Source organism: Pelecanus crispus, chromosome 1, assembly GCF_030463565.1.
Source record: "Pelecanus crispus isolate bPelCri1 chromosome 1, bPelCri1.pri, whole genome shotgun sequence".
Taxonomy (NCBI): Eukaryota; Metazoa; Chordata; class Aves; order Pelecaniformes; family Pelecanidae; genus Pelecanus; species Pelecanus crispus.
Genome location: NC_134643.1, coordinates 16,939,464 through 16,965,584, shown reverse-complemented (window position 1 = coordinate 16,965,584; position 26,121 = coordinate 16,939,464). Strand labels below are relative to the sequence as shown.

Genomic DNA, 26,121 nt, shown 5'->3' with positions numbered 1-26,121 from the left:
TACATCCAGAAGCACAGTACTGAAGCGTGTCATCTTAACTCATTTTACAGCGACTTCGTGTCAATGCTGCGCGATTCTGGCTCGCAGGCGACAGGGCCAAAGGTGGTCTGTCCTGTTAAAAACCCAGCTCGGTGTTTCCTCTTGAGCCTTAAAAACAAGAGTTACTTGAGAAATATCCGCTCCCGCCCCCTTCCCACCTCCTGGGGCTGGCTCCGGCTTTCCCTGACGCTGGGGTGCGGCTCAAGGAACGCGGGGGGCACCCACGTCCTGGCACAGCACGCCAGGTCTTGGAAGCAGCCAAGGCGACCGTGCTCCTGCTAACACAACCTACACCCCGCGAGAGCAGGGCAGCAGCGGAGCAAAACCCAAACCGTGCCAGCTGGAAGCAGGGAAGACTTTTTGCCCAGAAAGACAGAGGGGGACGGCAGCCGGAGTAGTCCGCAAATGGCGTGCTATGAACACACCATATGAAGGTTAAAAATTTCTTCCCATGTTGTCTCTCTTCAACACCGTGTAAGAGCCAAAGATAAAAATACGTAATTTTGACCATCTTTCCTGACCCAGAAAATGGTATTTTTCATCTCCTATCCCCCCTTTCAGAAAATACACATCACATCGGGGTTTCCGTTTCCCCTGGGACACCCATTCCTTTCATTTTTCCACGCTACACTCACTTTTACACAACGTAAATAACCGTGACCAAAAAAAAGTCACTGCAATAAACTACTATTTTCCCTGGAACACCCTCGCACATGCTGGTTAAGCTAACGACAACGTGTGGTACAAGGGTACATGGTACTAGCCGTAACAACCAAACCCTCTGTGGAGAGAAAGCAAACAGCACAGCAACACAGGTACAGCTGATCCTGTATTCACTCCACAATGCAGCATCTCGCATCTGAAAGTCAATCCCAAATTCTCTTCCATTAGCAACCAGCTGTCACACAAGCGTTGTTCTAGACAGAACACCACAAATACGCCACACAAGGATTTAAGACACACCAAGCCGCTCGGCTCTTTTATGTGAGAACAGAAAATAACATTTAAGTTCTGGTACAGAAAGTCAGCTGCGATCAGTATCTCCCACCAGCACAGTCTGTTCCAGGCAGATAAGAAACAAGTGTTAGGACAAAGCCCAAAGGAGAACCAGTCCAAGCAGAAGTAGGGAAGAAACCTCAGAGGGAAACACCAAAGAGAAATAGGAACCAAAAATTTACAGCTTTTGATTTTCTTGCTCACCAAGGGCAAGAGTTTCTCAAGTTGCTGGAGTTTTAATCAGTATTTAAAAAAAACACAAAAGAGAAAAGTCTAAACCTGGCTGTCAACCCCAAGGACCCGGCTTCCTTGAACTTCTGTTCAATTTGACGTTTGAGAAAGACAAAGGTCTTTCCTCATTTCCCACATTTTATTTACTATTTCATATAATTTCTCAGTTTAGGAAGCCCTTTGCTTTGCATAGCAAATCAGCTACGTTATTTACACTGTGCTCATCACCAAGATCCAAGCGTCCTGTAAAGTACATTAACAGAAGTCAGCAAAATCTGACAATGCCACAGAGATTTTTATTTTTCCACAATTAGTCCTCTCAGTTATAATATTCATTCCATGGTGAGTAAGGCCAGGGTCAGCATCACCTCCTAATATATTACTAAATCAGTCTTGCTGAGAAGGAGTCATATTATTAATTTTTCACCCTGGTGGAATAACTGTTTAACCCCAGGTGTATGGCAGTAGTTGAGCAGTAAGAGGATGTTTAGTTTCTGAAAGCACCGTCTGCATTAGTAACATTCATTCTCAGTAGCATATTTACAATATAAAACTGATATTGCTCTCTTCATTTATTTTACAAAAACCTTCATGAACAGCAAGGATTAATTCTGCAGATCCCTTCTCCTCATCTGTCTGCAGCAAAATGATTCAGATTCCCTGAAGTCACCTACTACCAACTCCACCACTCTCTGCCCGGGCTAGCAGACCTCCCAACTGCCCCAAATTCCACATTTCTGTAGTACTGAGCTGAACCAAAGCAAAGCAGCTTCGTGCTCTCTTTCCTTCCCATCTCCAGGATTTACATACCATGGCTTACACACCAGCAGCAGGGGTACAACGAAAAGTCCCATCAATGCAATTTCTTTACCAAGAAAGAGGTGTACAAAGATTTCCCGATCTTTTGCTAGGGACTCTTGCCTTTTATCAAAACTACAGTCAAATGCCTCATTTAGAAGGCTTCTTATTCCAAGTCAAAAAACTGTGCACGCTGGAGCCCACTCTCAGAGTCCTTGGGCACTCTCACATCAACACCAGAAGCGACACTCTCACTGCTGGCGAAGCGGCTGTGTGCAAATGTAGAGGAACTGCTCTGCTCCGTGTTACACTTCTTCCACTAAGGAACAGTGGGACTACAGAAAGCAGTGGCTATGACCAACATTATGGCTTGGGCTCCACCTTACTCCCCGAGTTCTCTCTCGTCTCCCTCTTCTTCCGGATTTTCTAGGATTGCTCCCTACCTGTACGAATAGCATCTTAGCCCCCAGCCCCACCATTACGAAAGAACAAGAAAACCCAAACCCCAGTTTGTACACCTAAGAGAAACCCCAGCTCTATTACTGTCCCTCTTTGCCTGCTGCCTGGCCCTTCCACACGTCCCACTTGTACTCTTTTCTCCTTGGAGTCCGCTAGCCTTCCCAGGCACAGAACCAAGATCACTAAGATGCTTCAGCGGTCAATGGCAGTCATCACAGAGATGTTCAGCTCGACCATGAATACTGTATTGGCAGCAACACTCCTTTAATCTCCAGAAGATGGTCCACCTCACTGGTCTCACAACCTCCTATGACTCCATGTGCACTTAGAAAGACAAAAAATTACACAAACTGTTTTGTTTGTTTGTTTTTAAAAGGCTTCATTTTTTGCTGCCCATCAGCACTGTCTCAGAATATTGCACAATGTTTCCTTTATTATAAAAAAAAAAAAAAAGTCTTCTGTATCAGGCAGGAAGAAAGAAAGTTTTCTCAGGAGGCTAATGTGTACTATTGTCTGTAATTAGAGGTAAGTGGTTGCTTGTGTGGCCATCAGGAAGTGTGACCTAGTGAAACAAAACCAAAGTGTTATTAATGGCTTGTCCAGAAACAAAATCTCCCCTCCCTCCCCCCAAACCACATACTTCTTTATTCTTGTGCATTTCTTGTGCGCTTTTTGCCTGGTCTCCCAAACAAAAATCACACAAATCTGCTTGCCTTCCCTCCTCTCCCCGACTCACATAACCTTGCCAGCTGGCAAATTTCAACCAAATTTGAGAGAAAGGCAGTAGTCTTAAAGGCTGCCTACAGGCTTAAATGGGAAAAATAAAAAGTAAAATAAAAATCAAGTAGTTGCTAGAGGAGCAATCCTATTCAAGCCCAATGAAGGGAAAGGTAAAGACTGCTCAGCTCTTTCACACTGCTTGGCAGTAGCCTGCAGGCTCATCGGCAGCAGCTCTGAACCCCTGCAGCACGCAGTGCTGCTTCTTCGGTCAGCAAGCCAAGCAGAAGAGCACATGAGGGAGACTGATGAGGCCTGAGAAAACATGTAATTTTTGTAGCAATATGAAAATAAAAAGAATATAGTAAGGATAATAGAAAGAATGTAGCAGACAAATCTCTAAGAGACTCGGTTTCATTAATTCGGCTTCTTAGAAAACACCTTGCTTCCTTAGGTGTTAGGTTTTCCAACTATTTTTAAAAGCTGTTGAATCTCTGCTCATATGTATCTCAAGGGGAGGGTTTTCAAGGTGAGAGTTTATTGCAAGCTGCTTAAATTCTGCTGGGATCGAGTCTCAAAGTTGTCCTTATCATCCATCCGCAGGTAGCTGTACCACTTAATACTTAGAGACAAGTTTTTCTTACCGATGTGGATCTGTAAGAGCCCAGTCTGAAACGGCAAAAAATAACTTCTGCTACAAATCTTCCAAAACCATGTAAAATTCCTGCAATGTCAAACAAGATTTAAATTGTCAGAAGTAATAAAACTGTAGTATTTACAGAAATATTGCAACAAAACTCTACACAATACTTAAATAGGATACAGTGCAGTAAACCGGTATGTGAAACACTGAGAAATCAACATAAAAAAGGAAACACCAAGGGCAGGGGGAATTCTAATATTCTGAAATGCATCACTAAAAGCAAAACCAAAGCTATCCAAGCAAATGTAACTCCCTCTGCCCAGCTTTCATGGGTGAAAATACATTCTGTGGGACAGAAATATCTACTTTGAAAGAGAGCTCTTAGTTCAAGATCTCTTTACTAGGCTCTCTTCAAGTGAAAGCCAAGAAAGGAAATAACTTGTAATCAAGATACCCTATTATGTCTTGACTAATAAGTGAATCGTGTCTTTTCAACTTCATTTATTTTCTTTGAAGGAGCAAACCTTGCAGTACATTGACAAATTACACAAGGAAAATCCTCCCAATTACTTCAGATGGAAATTTTATCTCAACTTTTGGCACTGATTTAGCACTGGATCCCAACTATAGGAAACACACAGAATATCAGAAGTCAGTGTGAGTGTACATGGATATATATATAGATAGAGAGAGATATATAGGTCTCCTTGCTCTTCCAGAAGTAAATAAACTATGCTATAGTTACCAAAAAGGAAACAACAGGCCCTCAGAACAGCAGAAACGGCATGCCGGGACAGCAAAAATCTGTAGTTTTCGTTATACATTTCAGTGCACACAAATGGGCACTTCATCTTAAACCTGCTAGAGGTTCAGGACTACCCTGTAATTCGTTCATAACATAACCACCGTGACCAAAAAAAAGTTCTGGTAGAACTTAAGAGGGAAAGGACTGATAAGTTACCTGTAGTTGAAAAAATTCCCCCAATAATGCCACAGAGCCTCACTAAGAACTGCCAAAAAGGCATGTGTTCTTCTGTCACTGTCACCATAAGTGAACTGATATCGTATTTCATGAATATTCCTGACACCCCATGGCTGCCAGCTGCATGGTTAATTACTCTTTCCTGAAAGAAGAGAGAGAAACACAAGTTAGTCACTTCTTATTAGTCACAAGGAAAACAATCTTAATAGATGTGATGACAAAGAGCTATATAATCAGAGTTAGCAATCAACGTTAAGACCAGGGAACATCAAGATAACTTTAGCCAGTACCTTCTAAAAGTCAAACATCATTAAATAACCATCTACTTTCCTGGTCACTAGTCTTCTGTGCTGCGTATCAATGTTCACTATCAGGCTCTAGTACTATCCTCTCAAGATTTGCTTACATGGTCCTCTAAAAAAGGATGTTTATAACTAGGCTGCTTTTGGTACCTATGAGGATAAGTGCCACAGCCTTGGTCTAGCCCATGAACTCAAGTGAGTGATACAGTGCCCCAACTCTTCCTACTTTATGCGCTACTATTAATCACTTAAATCAGGATGAGACCTTCAGGAGACATTTAAGTTGTTGAACAGCCTTAGCTATGGCAGTTTTCCCAGAGGGTGTATATAAATCTACATACTGCATCTAAGACTCATTAGGCTTCATCCTCCTTCCTTGGGGCATATCTCTAGATTTACATGCCACAGAGGATTTAATTGCTGGTTCTTAAAAGTATCAGGGAAGACCCTAAACTAGAGTATACCATAATGGAAATTCAGAAGCTTAATTAAATTAGACCAATGCCATTTTTTTTTCCTCAGTGCATACTTACATATATGCCATAATCCATTACTTTGATGGGGAAAAAAAAAGAAAGAAAAAAGAACAAAACTTCAAAATTTCTGGGGTCTAAAAACTGAATACCAGTATCAAGCCTCTTTTCAAAATTTCTATCAGTCAGGTCATTTCAGACAACAGTCACACAGCAAGAAATACATCCCAATAAAAATAACAACTAACTTGCCATGACTACTCTAAACAGATCAGATGCCTCAGTCCTAATCCAAGAACTTCTACAGTTTCTTCTCATTTGCCCAAATTCTTAAACCAAAAGACCCCCAAAAGAGGAGAGTGTGGCTGCTATAAATCTCTACTTTTAAAAAAAGGTTTCAAGAGAAAAAACCTCAACACAATCTTAAGTTCCTTTCAAAAGTTTGGTATCATTTTATTGTTAGTGAAAGGCAGTGATAAATGCACTGCCAGGTAAGTCTAGCTGAAAATATACAAGGGCAGCAGAAAAGAACATAACTGACTGAAGACAAACTCAGCCATGTCTAGGCTAACAATAGCAGAGAAGACAGACAAGCAAGACTGAACAGAAAAGCAATATATCACAGCTCCATTTCACCTGTAGGCGTAACAGCCTGTGCTCAAAAACCAGAATACAGTACAAAATAAAAAGAATACCACTTTGGAAAAATACAAGCTAGGCAACTTCTCCAGTCAGCTAACGTTGACATAAACCATATTGTTTCTTTTGCTACCAAACCAAAGTAAAAAGGATGCCAAAATAATGTACCAGTTGTCATAACAGGTCACAGAAACTTTGCAATGGTTAAAAAAAACCCAAAAAAACACCTCAACCCCAAAACAGTACAGAATGCTTTTTATATTTCAAAAGCATACAAACCTTCAGCACTAGAGGATGGATGACCAGGCATACTAAGAAGGAAGAGAAGACTGAAGGTAGTTAAACAGAACCTTGCCATTGGCAAGGGACAAAAAAAAAAAAAAAAAAAAAAAAAAAAAAAATTATTTTCTCTATTATTTCCTTAAGCCTTATCGGTCTTTTGAGGTCAAATGGTGAAAAAAGAATACAAAGTTAAACAGAACACCTAAAAATCCACCGTCAAAAGATACATAATTCTTTTTCTGCAAACCATTTTGTTCTGCTTCTAGCTTCTACTGCTGCAGAAGATTTAACTGTTGGTTGCTAAAACCTAGTGAAAATAACTGGCCCTGCATCAGATACCTCAGCAAAGCCTTGTAGAATTAAATCTTTTTGACACAGACAAACACATATCTCAAACATCAAGAACAGCGGAGACGATTCTGCCCACACCTTTCAAACTCTGCTTCCCAGTCTGTTCACCACTGGCAATTAAACCTCAATGTATACAAGTTTTAGCCATGGCTAGCTGACCACCTTTTTCCAGGTCTGCATATGTGCCTACTCTTATAAAATAAATGCACTAAGTTGTTCAGTGTTAGCTGTTCTTAATAGCCTTTCCCAGCTCACCTGCTAGGGGTATTTGGTTTCCAAAGATAAACACAAACAAGCTTTACAGGCAACAGGGCTACCTAGAGACAGCAAGAGCAAGCAAGTATGTAATGCCACTTTACCTCCACTATTCACAAGCTTTTTTCCTAAGCAGCCTGTGACTGTGTTGCAACTTTCATAAAAAGATACATCCCCACAAAAAAATTAAAGTGCTAAGATTGCACAGTTAATTAACAGAAACCATCTTTACAGCAGAAGGAGAGAAAAATTTAATACAAGATGAAAAAATGCAATAAGGAGTAAGATAAGCAGTTGACTGATGTCCAGAAGTTTAAGGAGTGCCTTAGTTGTTGCAGAGATTGTGCAGAGAAAACATCAAGCAGATTGCTAGACCAGCAGGAGATGGGAGTATATTGCATTATGAAATTCCTCTTCATTCCCCTCTTTACTCCAGCTTTCACCAGTTTTAGAGCAAACCTTTCCCTTCAGCAGTCTGCATGTCCCAAGTTGAACCCCAAGACATCACCTCTACCCTACTTCCCCTAGCTATGTATTTTTCAGAAGCACAGCACGGAATTGTGAGGAAATAAAGATTTTTCTCCCTTGGAGAACACCACAAACTGTATTACAGTGAACTGCCATCCTAATCTCTGCATTTCCTTTCAACCCAAGGCTTCCTTCTCACCTCTCGCTTTATCTGTTGTTTTTAATTAAACTTTTCACAAAGATTTTTTTGTTTGGCTTTTGAATAAAGGATCAAAACAGAGTTCAGTGTCTGGAATTGATACACGCAACTGGTACACATAAGGCCTTTTTCTTATTTACAGCAGTCTTTAACATTAGTACCTTATGATTTGCCCACGTACTATGCTGCAATAACTACTTTCTCTGTGGATTCTGAATTAAAAGCCTCCCCAAGCCCAGAAGTGGAAGCTCTCTAGTCTGGAGAACAACTGTAGCTGGTGGTTCAACAAAGGTTAAACAGACAACTGAGAGACAGAGATGCTTTCTGTGTAATTTTTTTCTTTTTTTCATACAAAGCTTTTCATACAAACTACCTTCATTTCCATTTCTAACACTCCGCAACCAAGTTCATGACATTCAAGTGAGCTGTGTTTTTTGGTTTGCTTCCCACATGGGTAAAAAGCTGAAGGTGGATTAAATATTTGTAAAGCTACACACAAGATTACAGACCTAAAACTTACAGGATTTCACCACCACCACCATTAGCATTTAGTGAAGTGGAAATGACTGGATATCTATCATTAATTCTAATATCAGACTCCAGATCTACGGGTGCAAAACACTAACGCAAGAGGTTAGCATGTGTCACCAAGCATATATATTTTACCATCAGTATTACATTATTTACAGATAAATCTAGTGCACTGGAACATTCTACAAAGAGTCTCTTCACGCTAGAGGAGTTATCAAAACCATGGTACAACTAAGTCTCCATTTTCACATTTGAGCTTTTGTTAAGAACAATCACCGTTACATTTTTCTCTGCATGGCTTGCTTACTTACCCTTTCTGTCACTGAAAACTGATGAGTTTCTGCTGAAATTTTATACGTATGGAGTTTGGTTGGCACAACTGTGATAAAATATTGGAACATCTGGTTGTCTAGAGGAAAACAAATCTCACTGTTGAATTAAGTACAGAGTCAAAGACCATCCAAGACATTAACAAATAAATCAAGCAAATAATATTTAAAATAGTTAATCAGCTAAGCTATTTACACTAGGGACATTCTTCAAGGAGTCCCAGCACTGTCAAGACTACCTCAGCACCATCTGCATGAACAAAGTTAGCTTCCATGGGCAAGGCCTATGTCACATTTGTACTCAGACAAATTTACATTTTACCCATGTAATGAAAAGATTCGTTAAGGTCAGGCTGCTCAAAGCTTCAAATGAAATGCACAGATAGTGTTTTCCAGGACACTAGAACTGAACAAGTTTCACACAGTCACATTTTGCATGATCCATACATCTTGACAGTGGTTTGAGTAGATTTTAGCCATTCAATTGTCTGTATGATGCTGGAAGCCCTTCTAAACTGGTTACAGTTTTTCTCTTGATTACACAGACTTCTAGAGAATTCTTCTAGAGCTATCAGCATGCTTACGTATTTGTAATTGCTCTGTCTTCATCAAATTCCCTAAGAGAACAAACACTGATAGACTGAAACAATTTGTTTCAACTACCCTAAACCATTCTGGCTTGAACACCCAATGGAAGGACTGACTGTGAGACAAGAGCAGCTTTAAAAGATTCTGGGGATCACTCTCATGGGGAACACAAGTCAGAGGATGAGGCGTAGATAGCTCTGTAAAGTAGGTTACTGTACTCCTTCATTTATACATGAGGAAACAAAGTGATACACAAACCCTTCCTGTAGTAGCCTCACAGAATACACCATGGAAATGACCAACCAAATACAGGAATAGAGTCCAAGACTCCTGATGCTATTTTTTTTTTAAAACCAAATCAGACTTATTTTTCCCTGTTATGACAACAATCAGATCTATGAATCTCCACTGTAGCACACTGCTGCAAAATTCTCTGCAATATGTTCAGACATACTGTAACTTCAACAAAACACAAATCTGGAAGAAACTGCAAATCAACTTCAGTTAAACAGCAAAGTACAGTCATACTGATATTAAAAAGAAATCGTCCATTTAAGATGCCATGCAGGTAACTGAACAGTGCATTGCTTGCTACCAAATTTAGCAGGACGCGCTGTTTGTAAATCACAACATTCATGAAACATAATAATATTTTAAATGCAATTATTGGAAAAAATATAGAAAACAAGATGCTTTTTTTTAAAAACACACAACACTTACGATCTGATGCTATTTTTTCTGTTCCATCCAAAGGATTAATAATTCCTGGAATAAGCTCTCCAAATGACAAATGATCTATTCTGTGGGAGAAGTTATAGGCTGAAAGACAACACAGAGGAATGAAGCAACATTTTTCAACTTTGAGATTCTGTACTCTTCTCAGAGAAAAAGACGCACCAAATTCTCACACTGGAAAATGCATTAGTTAGAGTATTTCAAACACTGGTGTGCATTTCATTGGATTTGTGCTGGTGACTATATCAATACATCTACATACATGTTTCAAACAAAACTCAAATCCAAAATATTTAACAAAGAAATTCAATTTCTCTAGAAAAGAACTTCTAAAACAACTAACTCTATCTGAATCAACCCTGGAGCTGAAGAGAGTTAGAATTTCATGAGAGGATATTTCTCATTGGTCAAATACTGAAGTTATTCTACAGTTCAGGTTCCTGTATGTAATGGTATTAAAAAGACTAACATTTCATAAATTAAATGTACAGAAGAAGCATAAGGCAACTACCAAGCTACTCCATTGCCTGGCTTTGCAAAGGTATTTAAGCTCTGTAATATTATACGCTTATGTTGACATAAATTCACATGCAGACATTTGGAGGTTTAACCAACACCAAATTCATTTTTCACAGTAAGTCACCCTTGCCTCACATTAAGTACGGCAGCAACACACATTTAGTATCTAGACTCAAAACCTAAAAATGAAGTTTCTAAGGACAAAGGTCAGAAATTTTTAACCTTATAAAAACAGATTTTGCAGGGATATAGGTAGTTTGGACTGAAATACAGGAATTTCGTATGGTATCTGTGTTACAACAAAATATATCTGAGATTCCTCTGTTATCATTACTGTAGAAGCAACCTAAAGATAATACTAATAGTGTTAAATGTATGAAAGTCACTACTGAGTCGTACCATTGCAAAGAATATTCTTTACTTTCTTCTACAATGCAATTGTCCAGCTAGAACATCTTTACAACAGCAACCTATGTTAACTATGAATTAGGAGACAGCAGTCTGAACTAAACGATACTTGTTTGTATGGAGATAACAGAAAGAACTTACAGTCGTGGCTTACGAGGGCTGCCAAGTGTGCATGGCCTCGAGGGTGCGGTATTGCCCTAAAGAAAGCAAGATATGTTTTGTGAAAAATTAGTTTGATGAATCCACACAAAAGACACAGTTTTCCTAAACAGGACTATGTAGAAAAATTACCTCTCCCCCTCTATTTCAATAAATACTTTATATATATAAAAAATATGTGCATATTTACAACACATATATATATTTAAACATATATCTAAAAGTTTGTAAAACATATATATTATATATATAAAAATGATGTGTATCTATATAAAAAAGAAATGACGTTTTCTTACTGCCAAGTACAAACAGCCTGAATGACAAGGTACAGGAACATTGAAAACCCTTTTACACAAAATTAGTGTCTTGCATTTTCAGAAATGTGAAAAACACATCAAGTCACTAGGCTACTAGAAGAGCCACCAAGCCCTACCTGCAGAACTGCTCAAGCGACTAATGAAAACTTTACCGTACTTGTTCTATGACTAAGCAAGTTAACGATGCTCTGTATTTGCTCCCTGACTAAGCAAGTTAACTTCAGGTCTGGACACTTGTTTGTAGACCTGCAAAGAAAGTGCAATGCAAAGACCAGTAACAGCACGAAGAGGGGGGAAAAATGTGCAACTCTCTCTGGAAAGTAAAACAGTCTCTCAGCCACACTTCACCAGTGTGGGGTATTGTCACCTACCAATCCAGCCAATAATGCAGGAAACTTTCCCTACTTAGCTTAAGTTAAATCATTACTAAATGCACGTAAGTTTTGGACAAACAGAAGGTGGAGAAAGACAACAAGATCAGTAAAGATAGGACTACAATAAATAACCAGGCAATAAGGTACGAAGGCGGCCAGTGAGAAAAGCCATTAAAAAAAACCTACAAGAAGAGAAAGAGCAACTTAGCAGAAGTACAAATGTAATGATGAGCAAAAGGAAGCAAAGGAAAGCAACAGATTATTCAGGGTCGCAGAACTAGAGACAGGAAGAGAGAAGTGATGGCAGTACAGATGAAATGCTGAAATGATCAGCTCTGAAAAGGGCTTAAGAAGTTGGACACCTAGGGACAAATCAGAGAGGTGGTACAAGACCAGACAGAAGTGACATTTGGAGAAATGTCCACACAAAGACAGCAGCTGGAATTACATGCGGATAAATTAGAGTACAGGTTGCATGCCAAGATCTCTGGTGACAGAGGTGGCAGAGAGACAAGTGAGGACAGCAGAGCTGCAGAGCACAGAGAAAAGTTAACACAAGTTTGTACACAGTTAATACCACTGCCAAAGCATATCAGAAAGTCTCTCCTCAAATCAAGATGAACTGGCATTTAGCTCCCTAACTATGGTTCTGTAACTATTTTACCTCAGCACTGAAATGGCACGTATCTACACTTCATCCATGTTAGTGAGCTGTGTACTCACAGAAAGGAAAAGTTTGGACAGGCCCAAAGAATGGAGGCAAGTACAAGCAGTCCACTCCATGTCATACACTTACAGAAGACCTCTTTTCAAGAGTTTTCATCCTGTAAGACACTGGAATTCATAACCACTACACTGCATGCAACAATGCACTACACTGCATTGTTTTAGTAACTTATGAAGAAATTTGTTTTTAACTGTGCAAGAAAAGATACCACATGGAAAATAACACCAAACGTGTATGGGAAGGTTAATAAAAACCAGTCATTAATGCAAAAGTGTAAAAGCACACACACACATACATGCATGCACTATATCTAATGTCGAAGTCAATTCTTTTTTTTTTATTTTCAGGAATTGAACAGAACATACTTGCCCACAGTTATGTGAAAGTTCCCTGCCACTTTATTGACATAGAGATGACCATGAATTCTGCATGCATCTGGAGACTGTAATGAATTATCTTCCCTGTTTAAACAAAAACAACATAAAGAGTACTTGAGAATATTCACTAACAGAAATAAGAGTAGTACAGTTAGATTTCTTTTTCCTAGCATAAAGATATAGCATTATCATCTACCTCTCCTTATCATATTCTTCTGGAATTATAGCAGGGATGGTGAAAGGGAAGGAATCTCATAAAGGTCAGTCTGATGAAACCAATAAGCTTTCGTTCGTACTTCTATTCAGAGATCTGGCCTACAAAGCTAACTTATGATACCTGAACATGTGAACAGAAAACATAAGACCATAAGTATATCTTGCTGCCCTGGGGATTTTTTTTCTAATTATTTCTACCAAAAGTGGTTTGTTGGGAAAGTTTTAATGCTACAATGAACATAACAAAATATATTAGTCATGTTAACAACACTGTAGCAAGAACAGCTTTCAACATTTATTTTTTATGAAACCTTCCTCTTCCCACACTTGTTGGGATATCCATAATTCAGAACATATTTCCAAATCTGCTCCTTAGAGGAAGATGAAAAAAAAAAACCCAACTTTTTTTTTTTTTTAAACACATCTCAAGCATAAATACCATCTCAAATACTGCGCTAACAAGTATCATAGAAGCATGGAAGGACTCAATGAATCTGAAGACATCAGCTAAATAAGAAAAAAGATTTTGGAGCCCTCTTTAGCCTTGCCTTAGGTAGAAAGGATGTATGTAGTCCTCAAACATGGAGACTACAACATGGAAAGTGCATACAGTGCTTCTGGTGTTTGTTTTGTTTTATTTATGGCTTGCTTTTGTCGGGTTTTTTTGTTTGTTTTCAAGGGGAAAGGAATTTCAGCTCTCATGTAGAAAGCATTTTCCCCTGGGGGGGGGAAGAAGAATCACCTAGAATCTAGACTCAGGCAGACCAAGCCTTCTATGCATTAACTCTCAGTATTTTGTGGGTAGCTGGAATAAAGTGTAAACAGCAAGGTTTCTCCACACAATTTTAACAGTGCCATCTTAGACCAGGGCATTTACTAACAAACCACATTTTTATTCAAAGGTTGATTCTTTTAAAACCATGAAGTATTAAGTCACAGCTAATAGCAGGACTTTTTTTTAAAAGTTGCTGGACAGAAAGATATTATTTCATTAAAAAAATAGAGACTCTTGTTTAGTATTGCTTTGGCATTACTAACTCACATTAAAAAGGAAGCATCAGATAAAATGGACTAAAAAGGGGTGCGTGTATATTTACTTGTGTGTCTGTGTTATGTATACATATATATGTATAAACACACACACAAAACCTGGAAACCTTCTCCAGGTTGGAAACCCCAGAGGTTTTTGTAAAACAACAGCTCTCCAAAGCAAGTATCAAGTATACTATTTTAAAATGCAATAAAAAGCAGTAAGGTCTTATTTTCCTACAACCTTATATTGGGGGGGGGGGCAGGGCACGGGCGGGGCATCATAACCACAATAAAATGTGAACTCTAATTAAATAGAGTGGGGGAGAGGGGAATGAGGACACAACATCCCAATTTTTCTTACCGTGGTGGCAGTGCTGCAGAAGCACTTTTAAAAGCACTTTTGAATATCACATCTTGAAGAGAGTGTTCTTCCTGCAGCCTACTCTGAATTAGCTGCAGCATCCTAAAAATTACACAGATGAGTGTGAAAGCATGCAACAGTAAAACAAAAAATAACTTCACAATTAATTATCAGCTTCAGTTGCAGGTATAAATCAAGAAGTTAGCAAGGTTCATGCCAGTATTGAAGTGTTACAACAAACTTTGAGAACGATATTTTATACAGAGCGTAAAGCTCTGGTACTCATAGCAGTGTGTTACCAAAATACCAAAACTAGCCAGACTCCCAAATAAGCTTCAGGTTCTATTACAAGAATATCAGTATAGCTATCACACACATAACCAAGCTATTCCAGTTTATATGATAAACAGTGTGTCAATTCAGTTATATGGAAGACTCAAACTCATTTGCTTTCACAAGAACATGCCAATTTGTTACTATGGTTCAGCTTTGACATGTAGATAGCAAGCCATCTGTGTTATGCATCTGAACCCATAACTAAAACTTGTGCTACCAAGCATTTGTTTGGAAACAAGAGTGAGTCCGTAAATCTTGGGTCGCAACCGCATGACCCAATTCCACACATAACTCCAAAGCCAATTTTTTCCATAACAGAGATCTCAAATCATGAGAAAAGCAAAGTAAATTAGTATCTTTTCACAGGTTTGCACTCTTAAATTACAAACAGGAGCTGTTAGACCCAAGACATAGTTCTGTCATGTGACTCTGGTGTACCTCAAAGTCATTTCCAGTACAAATAATACAAACCACAGGCATGCATCTCAGTGCTTTACCTTTGCCATTCTTTTTGCTGTGGGCTGAGATCAAATACCACCTGAAACAAAAATAACACATGTAATAAAACATCCAGGAAGCACTGAAGTCCCATCCATGAAACCCAGAAGAGAACTGGGGTGTGAGAACGGGTGGGGAGTTGCAGTCAACTTCACACTTGGTACCACATACTGGCATTTATGAAAGGACTCTGCACTTGAAATAATACATTTAGTGTTCAAGTATGGAAATTTCTGCCCCTTCCCCCCAGAATTATTCACTTGTTTGCATTTATAACTTCAGCATCTTTTCCTAAAGCTCTTGTAATTTGAGTCAGCAGTCTCTGCCCTTCTAGCCTTTAACTAACACAGGCTAGAAGAAGCAGTGAGTGGCAATTTAATTCTAAGTGATATAATTGACATGCATAATTTTGATGCAAACAGCAATGAAACAAGCAGAGGAGCAATCTTTGAAAGACAAGGGTCCAGGTGCAGATTGTTTATCTGTAAGGTCATCAGTCAGCACAAGAGTATCACCAGTAACATCTGCACACCAAATTCAAATCTGTGTATTGTTAACACTGATGTACTCCAGACAGTAAATTCAGTTGCAATCTATGCTCAAACCTACCCAGAGCTATGACCAAAAGAGATCAAGTACAGGAAGTTTCCGCTTCCTAACATTATAATCATTATGGCAACTGCTAGCATGCAGCAGCTATGGCAGCGCAGAGATGACTGCCCAGACAAAAAGAGGAAATGTTCTGAGAACAAACAAAAACAAGCTCCTGCCCCTTCCTGAGCATGTCCTTCCATTTAGCCATCTCCTCTTGCTCACACACATGAGCAGCAATTTGGACAAAACTGTTATAATATGGAGTATGGTTCAGTTATTAGAGAATTAATAATTACAGCAGAAAGTTACATTCTCTAATAGGTTTTCTGCAGGTGATAAATTACTTTCACACAGCATAATTACTTCAAAGCTTATTGTATTATGCAAGCAAAACCACTTTAAGAGCACAGGCTTACAGTTCCAGAGGCTTCAGTTCACAATACAGAAATTAAAAGGATACTAACCCAATTTACGATCTTTAATGCCATTCCGTATCATAAGGATACCATGGTGACTTTCTGCCCCTTTTTAGAATCATAGTATTCTTCTAGTTAAAAAGCAGTTACATCAATTCTCTTTTTATAAGAGGTCTGATAGTTTTCCTTCCATATCAAATACTGTCAGCATTTATCCCTAGAATTTGCACATGTGAAAATAACGAGCTGTAGAAATCACTGGTTTGTTAAGAGGCACTGATCTGGGAGCCTGCTGTATTCAAATCTGCTGTATTTGCAGAGAGTGAACACGCAGAAATCCCAATGCTAGCCTTTTTCCGTAGCAGATTCCTGGGGATCTGCACTGCAGACCTCACTTGGAGATCAGACAATACTTGGGGAAGTTCTGTGCAGCCCAACTGTGGGGAAAAAAATACAAGCACGTAGTGCTCCACATCAAGGAAAGAACAATTTCCTTTTTATTTAAAAAGGTAAGAATCAACTTACGGATTCATAGATTAGCCCATCTGCAGAGGCGACCATTGTTTCTGCTAAATCCAGAACATCAGCCCCCACATCTGTTTCAAACAGGGAGAAAAATACTAAGAGCCATACAGATGATCATAAAAAAAAAAAAAAAAAGTTCAAGTTGAAATGAAGTTTCAAAGTACAGCAGTAACCTTTCAGTATAAATTACTGTTCCTTGTTAACAAAGCCCAAACCAAAAGAAAAACAAACCCGGCAAGCAGCAGATTACTGGGAAGTAGGGGGAAACCACAGAATCCTACTTTTCAACCTATTATATCAGAGTATCATCAACTGGTGCACAGTGACCAGAAACAAGCTTTTCAGATTTGCAGTATTTTCTCACTGATATAACACCTTCAGAGATGTTGTATGAACCACATACCCAAGCTTTCTAGGATCTGCTACACAAATATTTTGTCCTGTTTCATAAGCACTGAATCCAAAGCAAAACTAGTCAAAACAGAGGATAAAGTTTTGTTTATTTCTCAAATATAAAGGAAAAAAAATTAAAAATCAGAATTTTCAAAATTTTTTTATGCTAACTGGAAAATAACTGAAAAAGACAAAAATAAATTTGAAGAGTAAAAAGGGATGATTTGTGAATTAACACTTGAGACAAACACAAATTGTATGGTACTGATGCACCATACAATTAACGCAAGGTTTAACCTAGCCAAAAAAGCGAGTCTTGAAGATTTGCTTGCATTCCTGGTAGAAGCAGTATTCCCTCTCCTCAGTCCAAGACAACCAAAACCAGTCCATACAAATAATGGTTCATTACCTAAATGATGTCAAAAGAATAGTAAGCATTGCCTTTGAATGGGAAGGCATCCATATGTTCATCAGGAGGATGAATTACCTGATGGTTCCAGTATTGTCAAACAATAGACTAGGTTTATTTATTTATGAACTTGGCAAATATTAAAGTTGTGATAAATTCCTGCTGCTGAGTTGTGTCTCACAATGAGCTATTCCAGCTAGAGAGCGAGACTGGAACAACAGATCCTTTTTTTGCTCACAGACAAAGCAAAGTTCTGCAAGATGTGAATGAGATGGCAAAAATACTTTTCTTCACATCTCCTACCAATTCTTTCAGTGATTCATATGCCATCAAGATCACTACATACCATCAAGATCAGAAGAAATCTCACTGTTAGAATATTTTGAACAATACCCAACTATACTGCAAGCAAATGCGTACTCTGAAGAGCCTTTAAAGTGTTTCAAAACTTTCACTGATGGAATACTTACATTGACACCTCATGGCCACCGTGATATCAATATTGATTCTTAACTTACTGAAAAGAAAAAAAAAAAGGCAAAAAGCTAGTAAGCAACATTGAGTACAAGTATCAAGAGATATATTACTAAAATTCTCGGATTACTTGCAGAAACACAGTGAAATAACAAAATGTACACCAATAAATACAAACTTAAGCTGTTTAAAATTTGGGTGAACCAAGATGGACTTTTAATTATTAAAGCACTGATGACCACATGTAACTTAAAGAGATAAAAGCATCACATTTCCCTGTTGAATTTTACTATGAAACTCCTAACAGACTTTTTGCAATTATTGCTGGCCCAAGAGTTTGTCAGACTCTTATTAAGAACATATAGTTTTCAATATTTTACACATTTTTTTTTTCACACAACAGTGCAATAAATTCCATCGGATGAAGTGGATCAGGATGATGTAGGAGTTACAAATCGAAAACAGTAAATATTTGAGCACCTTCCTCCTGTTTTGTCCTTAAGACAGGCCACTGTATTTCCAATCCTAATCAGAATTCCTCAGCACAGTGACATTCAGGATTAGGCTGAGAAGTTACTAAAATCAGTTCCCAGAAAATGCTGCCATGTCATAACGATCATTGGATTTGCTAGCACTGCTTCTGGAAAAAGCTCTTCTCAAAAATGCTCCCATATTATAATAGCAAAATGCCTTGTATGTTAGATCTTTATCCTGAATGTTTCCATAACGAGAGGAGGTAGAACACAGTTCTCCCCCATCAGGGGAAAAAACCCAAAACCAACACTCAAAAAACTCCATCACACCAAAAGTCTGATTGTGTGACATTCCCCAATGTTCCGGGCTTTTCCTATTGGTTTTCATGTTAGTTTCACAAAAGTCATTCAAACTATAACGAATAAATCCCCTCGCTATAGTCACACAATCCTATCACTTTCAGGGAGCTTCTTCTGGGAACTTACCAGACCACAAAAAAAAAATCACATAAGCAAGGGATTCAACATTGGCTCAACTCAGGATCAGACATAGCCAGTAGACAGGAGAAAAGCAGTTAAAGTGATACCAATCTCCATTGGTTTAAATTGTCACAGAAACACAGGCTGAGCGATAAGCCCACAATCAAACTGGAAAATCTGCAGCAGGATGTCTCCCAAGTCCCATAATACTCTTTAACCACTAGACTCTCTTTCCTGTATGACAGCTTCACTAGGGAAATAAACTACTTTAGCAAAGACCTAAATGTGAAACTCCCATCTGTCTGAATGGATTTACTCTAACTTGAGTTTTTGATGCATCTCCCTTAAATTTCTCATATTTTTTTGTTTTTTCATTACAGAAGCCTTTGGTATTTCTGACATACAAGACATCCAATCAATATACGTAACTTTAGCTTGCTACCACAGCAACTAGTCAAACAGCTTTTAAAGTTACTTCTGTTTCAGACACATGATGTTTAAAGGCGTTCAGGGCACAAAATCTCCATTAACTTCACATGGTCTCATGGGTGCCTGACCACCTCAGGAAGAAAGGTGAATGCAGTCCAGACAAGCACATGAAACCAACAGCAAACGTATCTTCAGCCAATCTTGGAGGCAGTAACTGGAGACAAGATCAGTAGCAATCTCTAGATAACGTATGCAAAGTTCTGAGTGCTTAACATTCACCTCCAGCAGCACAAAGTATAATGGCAATATACTAACTGTGTGAACTAGAGTAAGCATCATGTGAATCTGGTGGGTTTACATAGCTGATGTGGAGTATTACAATCTCCTCTGAATTGCTAGCAAATAATTCCTCAGGGGACTCCACCAACAAGCATACATTGTTTTGACTTCTTCATTGCAGAAACCTCAACTTCTCTTCTTCACAGATTCCAGAAAAGAAAAACCCCAAATCAAGCAACAGAAGAAAAATCAAGTCCCTTTAGTGTTTCATTTTTAATTTCAATCATAAATTGCTTGCAAGTCACACAAACATTTTAAATCTACTCTGTCCTAAATGCAGACAAATTTTAAAAGGAATTATAATTAATAAAAATTACCTAGTAAAATCCTTGTCTACTTCATATTCATATTTCATCCATGTGTCCCGATACACTGTGAACTCCATTATAGTCAGGAAAGCTATCGTTGTAAATGCTATCAGAGAAACTGAGTGGTCAAAAGAAAAAAAAGACATAGTTAGATTGTCAGAAATATTATTCAGAAAATCCTAACATTCCAGAATCTGAGCACTACCAGTACAATATTGGTATCTTTCATTTATAAATCCATAAGATGCTCTTAGAAAAATGTTTTTGTATCTATAGTATTTGCTTTTACATAGGAGGGGAAAAGAACAAGTGCTACCTTTGCATCAAAAAGAACTTTTTACATTAAGTACAGTCAAATACTAGAATAATGGGGAGTTTGTGAAATCCCTATACGGAAGATTTAGGAACAGGCTAGATCCTCCTCAACAATATAAAACAAAATGCCCACAAATCACTGTCAGGGATGGTCTAGGCAAACTCAATCCTAAATTCAAGCATGAAAGAAGGAGAAGGTGCACCTTGAAGTCCCTTCAAGCCTCCACTTGTCTACAACCTAAGTTTTTTACAACAATTTTTTTTATATCTAGTTTTAGAGCAAGAAGCTATCAGATGAGAAATAATATGCATTATACGCACTGTCCAGTTAGAAAAAGGTGCCCTGATTATATTACTTGTGTTAGGCTGCAGAGTCAGGACTCCCACCCCAATATTTCAAACAATTCTCCCTCTGGTAATAAGCAACATGTAGCTATCCATTCTACCAACAGCTAAATAAGTGAAGAACTGATTTTAGACTATTTTTAGGAAGAAAACTAATTGGTGTATTTTAATGGTATATGTGCCTCATTTGTCTCCAAAGCAGCCTGTTCATCACACTTGCAAAGTTGTACAATGCAAAGGGAAGATCATCCTGCTGCACATAGTCAGAAACATAGTAACGAATGTGTAGAAGCACCTGCTATGCCCCTTTTATTAAATCATGGCTTTCATTAAATTGAAAAAAACTTCAGTTATGGAGCACAGTAGTGATTTGTACAGCTTATGGACACAGTGTATGTTTTCCATCTGCATTCTGTGGAGTATTTCTACGGAGTCTGTGAAGGGCAACTCAAGAAAAAACAAGCCTGTTGTTGACAGGCTTCAATTCACTACACAGCGGTCTACAGCCCAGAGATGGCAGCAGGGACAGGCAGAAGGCACTGTCCTACACGATCAGAGAAGAAGCCACTGGTTGCAGCATTGACCGTTGCATTGATCAGCAACATTTCAAGTTCTAGCTTTCAGCTGAAGCTATGTAATGGTCATACATATGAAAACCTTCATGTCAATGCACACCGTCAAAGCAGGTGCATGCATCAGTTAATTATTCTGGCTATCAGTTTCCTTTTGGAGCCCACTAGACCAGACCCACCCCAGCCATGCAACAGGAAAGCTGGAGCCATACTGTCTATCCAAACACGAGGAAACAATTAGAGCTTTCTGGGTAATTCTGAGCAAAGGTATTTGTGGATCTGAACAGGAAAACAAAGTATTGTAGAACTTCCAAAGACAGATCCTCTTTTCTGAAGGCTCTCCCAGCCCCAGAGCTGGAGTCCCAGCCCATTTGAGAGACCGGTACTTCTTTCGCAATGCATTTTAAGACACTGAAAGTCTGAGAATAGAGTCTTGGTATGTTTTGCATCCCTATTACACCAGAAAGTAAGCCTGGCACTTTAATCCTCAATGAAACGGGAATACTATATTAAAATTTTATAATGGCATAGAATAAGACAATCCTATATTGTCATTTATAAGGTTACTGGGATAAAACAAAGAACGCTAAAGTAACTTCTGGTGTTGAGAAATCCTTAAGGTACCCTTCACCAAAGTGAAGTTCTCATGAAGGATGGTGCTATACTACAAAAAGGGAATTTTTAAGCATTTATTGTTTTTCTAAGAATTACAACGTAAAACTAACTCGCTTGCTTTCTCAGGAACTGGGACTAACGTTAACAAAGAGTTATTTAATCAGCTCTTCGAGATGATATATATACAATAATCCTTTAATTATTAACATTGCAATTCAGGAAACATAGCAAAGTAATTCAGATCCTTGCGATACTTACTTCTACACAGCGGCGTAATGACTTCAAAGGCTTATCTGTAGATTGCAATTGCTTCTTGTACTTTTTATTCAACTGAGTTTCAGACATAATCGTACATGAAAGAGATTTTGTCCTCCATTTCAAACTCACTGCTAGCAGTTTCCTATCTAACTGCAAACAATTCCCATAGTCCAAAAGATGAAGTCACTATTTCCAGATCAGGCTACCTCTAACCCAACCCAACTTACAGGCACAATTTTCTGCTCAGATACATATAGAAAAGGTAATTCTTACAGCTACAGCTTTTGAGAGAAGCTCAAGTGACTAACAAGGACAGTACAAGCACATGCCCTGGAATAAAGTGTTTAGTTCTTCAAAGGGCTTTCCTTATTCTTAAATCAACTACACCTTCAAGACAAAAAAGCTTTAGAAAGCTGCTCTTCATCCTGGTGCTAACTTAACCATCTCTTAGACACCGCTGGAGAATGTTTTTCCTCTTTTATGAAAGCACAGAGCTGAATCCAACCTGCATTTCGGCTCATGCTGACACAGTCTCACCCAGAAACCTGACACAGAGAAAATGGCTTAGTGAGACAACAAATGAGAAAGTTTTATTACAGCCTTGGCACAGCACACTTCCAGCTGTAATTGGTTAGAAGTTTTTACAGTGAACCTTTACATTGGTTTGAGTCTCACCAGTTTTACACAAAAATCTCCCTTGAGAGGAGTGATGAATGCATCTATTTGGATAAGACACTATGTCTTTACTTGAAGGAGATGAGCTCTGTCAGTCCACAAAAGAAATCAAGAAATCAATTTTTGCTAGTTTCAAATGAACACAGATGCCTCTCTTCCTCCTATTGAAGCTTCTATTGGCAGAGCATGCTAGTCTGAGCTAACAGCCAACATGAATCATGTCAGCGTCTCAATAAGGCCTACCTGTGCCTCCGCTCACTGAAGCCTCCACATAGCTTTCAGGAACCTTTGGAAAGGCATCCAATTCTTTCATCAAATTCAAGGTCTTCTTCCGATTCAGTCGCCTCATCTTCAGCACAATCCTCCTCTTCCTCCTTCATATATTCCCTCTGATTTGAGAATAAATTGTTGTGATTAAAAGACACAAGCAATATTGCTCAAACCGACTGGCTATAATTATAAAGCAACAATAATGCAATTAAAATCTAAGAAATATATTTTCAAGAAACACATGCTAGGCAACTAGATAGTCACTCTTGCTTCATGAAAACTGTTAAAATTGGCCTGGACACTGCTGCTTACACTCCAGCCACATCCAGCACATTCCCCATTTGATTACTGAGACTAATCTCTTCCTCGATTAAATTCTTATAGGTATTGGATATATTGAATTTTAAATTAAAAACCCAAATTCAGTCCTGAAGTAAGCTTGCTAAACAGACCTGACAATACATGGAAGTCACTGACTTAGCAGGGAATATCTAATAGGCTGCATAAACTCAGGAGGATGTCAAACTGCTCTGGGCTCCTATATTCAGCCAATGTGGGCACATACTATATTCTAAAGGAAAAAAAAAGAAAAGTGCATTTCACATTTTTACAGCTGTAGAATTTTATGGTCATAATAAAATTAGCATTTTTTCCTCTATAAAAATGCCCCCCAAAGCAAATTATATATCAAATCCTAGCTCCATCCTTCAGAATCCTTTTTGTCCATGACATGATCTCTGCTCTGCTTGGAGTTGTTGATACATTAAGCAGCAGGCTAGGGAGAGAAGCAGCCTGCCCAGGAAATACTGTCTTAAACTGTTTCCAAATCATGCAAATACGCTCACAACCCCGTCAGGCCAATACGCTGCACATTTTAACAAGTTGGCATTGCTGTTTTCCCTCTGAGGAAATGCTGCACTTTGCCCAGAATTTATGAAGCTATGAAAACCATCAGGCATTTACTGTATTCTGAGAACACATCATATTATCATCCCCTATTTCAAGACACCAAGGCAGGCAAGCTAACCTACGCTGCCAACGTGCGAGACTGTCCTCATCATCGTCTTGTAGAAAAATCTGTTAACTCATCTCCCCCGTTTCAAGAGCACATCAAGTCCCCAGCGTGTCCTAGTGAAATTACTCAAGAGCTATTCCCTGCTCTGCCCCTCCCTGGTGCTGAGCAAGCTTCGTACTGTGCAATAATAAAGGAATAGGCTTTACTGGAAATGGAAGTTCACACGTGAAGAATCACGATCCATGCCTGCAATTTCCTCACTACACAAATTTGCTTCAGACCTTAGTGAGAACATACAGACTCTGCACTTCATGGGAGCATCAGTCAAGTCAGCCTGAAGAGACCAACAAAATGATACTGCGTGTGTTCCAGAGGATTCAAAGAAACCACAGTTAATGTGGGCTGAGAAGATGGGTGCTGGGACAGAATTTCAGTTATACAGCATCAAAAAAAAGAAAAAAAAAAAAAATCAGGGAAGCCAGGTCCTGTCCTTAGTACACTACATAACTGTCTTTTAAATAATTATCTCAACTCCACTCGCAGTAGCATAAGAAAATGTTGGAAAACTTAGGAGCACAGATGTGGCAAAGCAGCTGCTTGGACACAACGACTGGAGCCGTAACATTTGTTAGCACAGAGGAAACACCGGACGGGGTTGCCTGCTATCCTACGCAGACAGCACTGAAAGCAACTTATTTTCCCCACGTCTCCTCTGCTATCGCGTGTGTAGGAGCACACCGTAAAGAGGTACAAGATAAAGCCAGAGAATGTGAAAGCACTTTACCAAGAAACTTTCTAAACCCTCCTGCATCAGTAAGCATGTGGATTTGTGTAATCTAGCGAGAGGTATCCAATGTGTTCATTCTTTAATCCCACATATACTGACTCATTTTCCATTACAAACTGAGACAGACATCTGATACCTTCCCCCTGCCCATCTCAACGTATGTACCTCGGAAACACCAAGCACAAAATTTGGAAGGCGTTGCTACGAAAGTAACATAGCATGAATCCAACAGCCACTAAAAAAAACATTATGATTACAAGCTAAGAAAAGGAAAAAGCACAACGCAACGGCCACTCGAGACCGCAGCGCCCGCTCGAAGCTGCCCGCAACCCAGACCCACCTGAGGGGCTCGGGCAGCGGTCGCCTGCTCGGCCAACTCGGACGCCAAGCGTTACAAGCAGCCGCCCCCACCGCCGCGGAGCGGCCCCCCGCCCGGATCCCCTCCCGGGGGCCCGGCCCCGGCGCCGCCCGCCCGCCCGCGCCGAGGGAGGCCCCGGGAGGCGGCCGTCAGCTCGGAGCCCACACGCCCGTGCGGGCGCTCCCGGCCGCCGCCGCGCTGAGTCGGGCGCAGGCCCGCAGGCGGGCAGCCGCGGGACGGGACGGGACGGGACGGGACGGGACGGGACGGGCCAGGCCGCGCCGGCCGCCTCGCCGCCGCCCTCCCCTACCTCTGGCTTCTCTCGCCGTTACCCAGCGCCGCGGGCGAGGCCGGAGCGGGGAGGGGAGCCGCAACGCCCTGCTCGGCACCGGCCCCGCTGACCATGGCAGCGCGGCGGCCCGGGGCGGGCTGGCTCCGCCACCGACGCCCGGCGGGAGGCACGGGCCGACGGGAGCGCGAGCGGCGGCGCCCCGCCCACGCGCATGCTCGCCGCCCCACGGGCATGCGCCGCCCGGGGCCGCGGCGGGGCGGGGCGAGCGGGGCGCCGTTGCCCGCAGGGGCGCAGCGGGGCCTTGCTCCGCGCCCGTACGGTCCGGCGGGGCGGCGGCTGCCCTAAGGCGAGCGCGGCGCGGCGGGGCCCCTCGCTGCCAGCCCCGGGGCCCCTCGCTGGAGAGCAGAGCCGGGGCCCGCCGCGGCGCCGAGCCGAGCC

At 40.2% G+C, this 26,121-nt stretch overlaps 1 protein-coding gene across 2 annotated transcripts; it reads right to left on the bottom strand.

Annotated features, from left to right (window-relative positions):
* Positions 1–2,322: 2,322 nt before the first annotated feature.
* On the bottom strand, positions 2,323–25,760 carry ERGIC2 (ERGIC and golgi 2). 2 transcript variants are annotated; one of them, XM_075717873.1, is made up of 14 exons: positions 25,702–25,760; positions 23,205–23,350; positions 20,191–20,299; positions 18,149–18,195; positions 16,877–16,947; positions 15,341–15,381; positions 14,508–14,609; positions 12,887–12,982; positions 11,086–11,141; positions 10,003–10,101; positions 8,677–8,774; positions 4,845–5,007; positions 3,885–3,964; positions 2,323–3,085 (listed from the first exon to the last, which is right to left on the bottom strand). In XM_075717873.1, exons 2-14 carry the CDS (start codon positions 23,308–23,310, stop codon positions 3,020–3,022), a joined length of 1,134 nt encoding a protein of 377 aa, XP_075573988.1. In that variant the 5' UTR covers positions 23,311–23,350; positions 25,702–25,760; the 3' UTR covers positions 2,323–3,019. The 2 variants fall into 2 exon arrangements, with proteins under 2 accessions (XP_075573988.1, XP_075573993.1); XM_075717878.1 differs by lacking the exon at positions 25,702–25,760 and adding an exon at positions 25,374–25,409.
* Between the last annotated feature and the right edge of the window lie 361 nt (positions 25,761–26,121).

Coding starts and splice junctions, on each gene's coding strand:
- ERGIC2 (XM_075717873.1), bottom strand. CDS start 23,310: ATGAGGCGACTGAATCGGAAGAAGACCTTGAATTTGATGAAAGAATTG. Junction 18,196..20,190: donor GTAGACAAGGATTTTACTAG/GTAATTTTTATT, acceptor TTTTCTTTTCAG/TAAGTTAAGAATCAATATTG. Junction 8,775..10,002: donor AGAAAAAATAGCATCAGATC/GTAAGTGTTGTG, acceptor GTTTTCCTCTAG/ACAACCAGATGTTCCAATAT.